The sequence below is a fragment of the Sinocyclocheilus grahami genome, unplaced genomic scaffold (genome assembly GCF_001515645.1).
Source record: "Sinocyclocheilus grahami isolate Dianchi unplaced genomic scaffold, SAMN03320097.WGS_v1.1 scaffold1750.1, whole genome shotgun sequence".
NCBI classification, from domain to species: Eukaryota; Metazoa; Chordata; class Actinopteri; order Cypriniformes; family Cyprinidae; genus Sinocyclocheilus; species Sinocyclocheilus grahami.
Window position 1 is genome coordinate 4447 of NW_015506929.1, and position 6156 is coordinate 10602.

At 35.7% G+C, this 6156-nt stretch overlaps 1 protein-coding gene and 1 long non-coding RNA gene across 2 annotated transcripts in view; both read right to left on the minus strand.

Moving 5' to 3' along the window:
- The window catches only part of LOC107572441 (uncharacterized), a 1827-nt gene extending 725 nt beyond the window's left edge, over positions 1 to 1102 (minus strand). Inside the window, exon 1 of the long non-coding RNA XR_001607341.1 lies at positions 853 to 1102. This is a non-coding gene — a long non-coding RNA (uncharacterized lncRNA). The remainder of the gene's footprint in view (positions 1 to 852) is intronic.
- Positions 1103 to 4761: 3659 nt separating this feature from the next.
- LOC107572446 (uncharacterized) overlaps positions 4762 to 6156 on the minus strand; it is a 6935-nt gene continuing 5540 nt past the window's right edge. Inside the window, exon 5 of the mRNA XM_016258871.1 lies at positions 4762 to 5085. Coding sequence (XP_016114357.1) covers positions 4787 to 5085 — 299 coding nt within the window. The 3' untranslated portion in view covers positions 4762 to 4786. The remainder of the gene's footprint in view (positions 5086 to 6156) is intronic.

The following is a 6156-nucleotide window of genomic DNA, read 5'->3' on the forward strand; positions in this document are numbered from 1 at the left end:
CCATCTTTACACTGCAGAGGAAACAGAAGCTGCATCTGAAGTGGCATTAGATGTATCAAAGTCCCTTTAAGGGATATTCTATAGTCTTTGGATGTATTTACACAGACTGTTTCATGAAGCTGAGGTGTCAAAGTGATTTATTACACCACAAAATTGCAGATACACAAATAATTTTATAAGATTAATGTTTTAAATATTAAAAAAATATATACAAATAAGAAATGTTGGGAAAATGCAAGGTACTTTTAAATGTGAAAACCAAACCACAAGTAGGTGGCGACAAATGACTGTTTAAATAAGTGAGTCATTTAGTCACTCAGTTGATTCTTCAAACTGCTAATTCATTCGGAAACCAGGCAACTGACTGTCTTTATGAATGGGTTCATTAAATTAGCAAATGATTCAGTAACCCATTCATAAAAACAGTCACTTGCCTCGTTGCATTAGTGTTGATATTCGGGGAAACGTCCTAAAATTTGCTTACCTAAATCATATATCATCCTTATTTTTTTTTCTACCGCAGTATGCATCTATAACTTTCTGTGAGTGCTGTTGCACTCAATTCTTTTGATTTCTGCACGAGTCTCTTTCACATACTCAGGTTATGCAGGCCTCATCTGGAAACGGATGAGCAAACGGACCCGTTGTATTTCTGGCAGAGTCCAAGCTCTTTACAACGGCCGCTTTGTCATTTCAAGCTGTTGCGGTCTAGTGTAGACACGGTGGCATGCTAATCACTTTTACACCAAATATACTTTAAAACACCACAGACCGCTTAAACAAATGTTTCACATGCTGGGAACGCTAGCATAATATTTAAATATAAACCATAAATGCTTAAAAATCACTTACCTCTGGGCGATTCATGATCAGGCAGAAGAATGGCGACCTTCTGAGCCGCACGCTCGCGCCAGAAAACTACTGCAGCTCTAATTGGCCAAAATGCTTTGTTCCACTTTTCGGAGATCATCTACTCTTCCCTGTGAATGACCTCTGACCTACTTTCTGTACGATCTGAATTTCTGCGTTTTGAATTTTAGAAAATTGAATTTGATGTTCCGAATTTCTTCTTCATCTTGAAAACTTGAAGCTGTATTTTTAAAAACTGGATATTTGCAGTCTAAGAATTCAGAACAAAAAAATCTGTTGTTCGAAAATACATGTCTATAAAACTCTGCCTTAAAAAATCATTTGTGTTAAATTTCAAATGTTATATATTCAAGTAAAAAAAAATTCAAATTTAAAATCAAAATCAAATTCAAAACGATTTTAAATCCCACATAATATTCAGTTTTGTTAAATAACACTTGTCAATAATTCAAATTTAACACAATTCAAATTCAAATTGTTTTGTCATAATATTAGCTCCATAGGTGAACTCTCTATCAAGGCCCAAAATTTCAAATCTAAACTCCACCAATGAGATGGACCACTTTTTTAATGACTGCTGAGACTATAAGTGATCAACCCCAGAAAATTCCAGCAGCCTTCATGCAAGACACCACTGCAGAGGGTAAACAGTGATCTCGTTGTTTAGACTGTTCCACTTTGCCTACTCTTGTTTCTTTATCCCTTTTTGTCTGAATTTGGCCCTTCTTTGGACTGGCTCAAAAGTTGATAGAGATAGAGAGCTGAATCTATGACACATGGATGAACTAGCATAAATAAGATACATTGTTTATAGTTTGGGTAAGCGTCAGATACTGTATGTCAACATTTTTACATACATTTCAGTTATTAAAACATGAAGAGGAGGATTACAAATATAGACAGTGCTCTTGGAGAAAATGACAGAAGAGTACAATTTGGCTGACTTTAAGGAGCAAGTCTTCTAAAAATGCTCCTGGACAAATTGATCAATACAGCATTAAATGATAAAACATATTCAAGCTATGATCTTCAGCATAGACTGCTAGTAGATTTTGTAATGAATCTATATATAAATATCTTTGAAACGAAAGCGTTTTTCTTGAAATAACAGTTCCAGGTACTGGTGTTCTTGGGTACAGTTTTAAGGTTTCTAAAGGGGAAATGAAATAAATGATTAGAGTTACAATGTTTTATTCATTTTTAAACACGCAGTTACATGCAGTGTAATGTTACTTATGTTTATGATCTTGTTTACAAAAGTTCTTATGAAGGTTTACATATATTGGTGCACTATGTTATGCATACAACAGTAACTGTCTTTGTTTTTATACTAGTCATTAAAACTAATATGTAGTTTTATTACATTTAATCATCAGAGAAGTTATTTATGCTTTTTGAAAGCACAATGTTGTTTAGACATGTCATTTAAATGACACATTGTTCAAATGATTAAATAAAGGATTTACAGAAGGTTTTTGTGTTATTGAAAATGAAATGAAATGAAACATGCAACAACAAACCATTAAAATTTGTATTAAAATTTAATTTGAGTGAAGTTATCAAAATGATGTTAAGATAACTTGATTTAATTGCACAGAATTAACATGATCAAAGCATATATCTAAAATAAAATAATAATTTTAATCTAACATAACTCAATTATGTTAGGATAACTTGAAAAGACTATGTACACATTACTTTTTGAAAATACATCTGATTAACACAAAAGTATTATAATGAAACCACATAAATGCATAGGACACTGAACTCAAACTGAATGTGTGGAACCAATGTCCATAATTCAATTGAGTAAATCCAACAAAAAAAAATTTTCAGTGTATATAGTGGACTTTGGGGGAACCCACTTGTCTTTTTTTTTATAACGTTCGTGCGCTTGTGCATGCCTCAAAAGAGGGCTTACAATGACTTACAAAGATACATAACAGCTACAAGTGTATGCACTACTTGCTTTATGCAAGCACTATAGTATATAGGATAAATCACTATACAGGATTTACCCTATTATACTTTATCGACATTAATTGATAGGTGAAACAACAAACAGCCACCCACAAATAGTTTATAAACAAAGCATCAGGCTGTCTTTGAGTTCACATGAACAACAGTTAATGTAAAGTTACTCGTCGTCAGGCTACAGAAGAATACCATAATTCCTCCGTTCGGTTAGGCCTAAGACATCGCAGACCTATAACAACTCAGCCACAACACATAATTGCGAATAACATGCCTTACCTTAACACAGAATCGACCAGAATTCAACGTTTATATTTTTTCTTCAAATCTTTGAGTTAACATGTACTAAACATGAGTGGAATTTGCACCGCAGCGCCCCACACCTTGATGCTCATGACAAGAATAGCATGTATAGTTATCTTTATTGAAGTGAATTAGGTTTAAATCGCCGTCATGCATGAATGAATTATATTTTTGCAATTTTACACATAATAATCCACGATGATTACATTACACAAAACTGAAATTGCACGTCAAAATAACACATTGTCAATATTTTTTGAGACCCCCCAAAATTTCACAAATCACGTTTTCAGGGGAGCCCATGTCTTATTAGGGGGAGCCGAGCTCGCCATAGTTCCCCCGTAGTTCGCACCCTGGTTAAAGCAAAGATTGCCCCTCATTTGGTTGCTGTCTGCGGAGTAACTGAAAGCCACTGGGGGAAAAAAACAAAAAAACAAAATTCAAATGCACCATTATAAATTAAACTTGTATTAAGTGGTTTTCACTGAGTTTATTGTGAAAACGTAGAATGTAAAAACGGCAATTTCCTTGTCTAACCTTGTGGGGAATTTTGGCTGGTCACAGTTTGACTCGTAGCCTCTATTAAACACAAATTCATCAGAATGTTCATGAGATCTTCCACTGACTGCCTGCAGACTTTCATTTCATAGATTATTATCACATTTACATAGCTTATATATTCTTTTATTTATCACATATATCCAATTCTGTACTTTCTCATATAAATCTGGTACTTTTTCAATGGTGTAATTATATGATGATCGAAGATGCTAAATGATGCTAAACATTGCAAATTATTGTGAACATAAAAATGGTCAATATAGTTGTCAAGTTAGTTTTCCACAAAAGGCTCATGTATCAGCTGTAGGTAATACTTGCCTTTTTGTCTTCTTTGTTTACGCTTGTAGAAATATCTGACAAGAGCAAGAACACCAAGAAAACCAAGAAAACCACCAAAACCCCCCAAAATGTTCAATCTATTATAGCTTTGGCCTAGAATTGAGAAAAAGAAAACAGTAATAGTATAAGTAACTCATTCCCAGGGCTGGACTGGTAATCGGGCATACCGGGCATTTTCCCGGTGGGCCGACGCACTTAAGGGGCCATCATGCACGGACAATGAGCAGCCAGTGGCCCATTGGTTTGTCTCCTGTATTGACAGTTGACAGCGTAAACCATCCAATCACAATGCGCTATAGAAGAAAATTCTAGAAATTATTATTATTATTATTATTATTATAGAAGAAATTATAGAAATTAATACTTTTAGCAACGATGCTTTAAATTGATCAAAAATTATGATAAAGACATTTATAATGTTACAAAATATTTCTATTTCAGATAAATGCTGTTCTTCTGAACTTTCTGTGCCAGGGCCGATTTTTTGTCCCAGTCCAGCCCTGCTCATTCCTAACAGATTTCAAGCAAGGTAACTGCTTATAATCAGAGAACAAATACAGAGAGCAGTTATTTGACCAACAAGGAATCATTGGCAGTTTTAGCACCCATATAAGAATGACAATGAACACATTTAACCATTAAACATTAACTTTACTGAATTTGTTTCTGCTGATCTTCAAGGTTTGTGTCCAAACCTATGACTGTATGGCAAAATTATATAAAAAGACATCCTGAGAGATCAAATCAAGTCAAATGATGGCATACCTGAACAAACTTCACTAATTATGAGATACTTAGTCTCATTGATGAGTGAATTGGAGATCACACAGCTGTAGTTGCCGTTGTCCTTATAATCCAGCTTCAGACATAAATAGTTGAAATCAGGTACGGTGATGTTGGACAATGAACTGTTTCCTTTGTACCAGGACAGAGTCGCCTTAGATTTCACATTCTCCACTGAACACTCCACCCCACATTCTGAGTCTGATGATGGACAGTGATTGGATTGATTGGAAATTTGAGGAGTGGGCAGATGATCTGGGGAACGTAAGAGAAAAAAAAGGAAGAAACGTATATAAGAAATGTATAGAAAAAGAAGAAATCAATAGTCATAACAACACAGACTGATGCGAGACGGTTTATAGCTTAATAAAGCAGCCCAAACTCCACTCGTTGCATCACTAGAAGTGATGATATAAAATAACTTCTTGTCAGGATTCAGTTTTGGTTTTGTTTTCATTGTGAAGCTACTGAGCCTATTAGCTTTAGTAAAGAAAAATAAAAAATTGCTAAAGCAAAAATGTTTGTATACAGCTTAGTCTTCTTCTCAGTTTTTACTGTATCTTTATAGCAAAATTACAGTGACACATACTGGTCTGGAATGTATACTACATCGCTTTGAGTTGGTTTCAGTGGTTTTGTGTGTACACAGTTTTTTTTTTAGAACGAGGAAAAAAAAAGATTGAATAGGGAAACGTCTCAGGTTACTTAGGTAACCATGGTTCCCTGAGTAGGGAACGAGACATGGGAGTTGCCCCTGGGACGGCTGTCAGTGACATTATTCCCTATGGCCAATGGCCGAGGCTACATACCCCCAAAAAACGTACCTGTTAGGGCCAGAACTCCTGGGCCTGGGGTAGAGCTCAAGGCTTGGAATCAGGAATAGATTCCTTTAAGGGAATACGACCAAGAGCCTAGAATCATACTAGTCTTGGCCTGTCACACAGGGGCTACCGCACGCTCTGTATATGCTGAAGGAACTATCTCAACAGATACCCCTAGTAGCAACACCCTGTTAAAGTAGGTATCCAGAGGATACATAGATGGAGTGGTGCACAAGGCGGAACCGGGGTTTTAAACCACTCAGAAAGAGCACGAAGCTGCTGCACGTAGCTCTTACCATACAGGATTCTAGAAAAGAATGCAGAGTACTAGCATGCGAACTTACCACAGTATGGATTTTAGAAAGTGTACAAAGACTTCACGTGCACACTTACCATAACATGGATTTTAAACAATACCGTTCTAAGGGGTTCTCGTGGCACTCTGAAAGAGCAGCCCATAGATGGAAATAGCACATCCCCAAAACGCTATGTCTTGAGAAGTCAT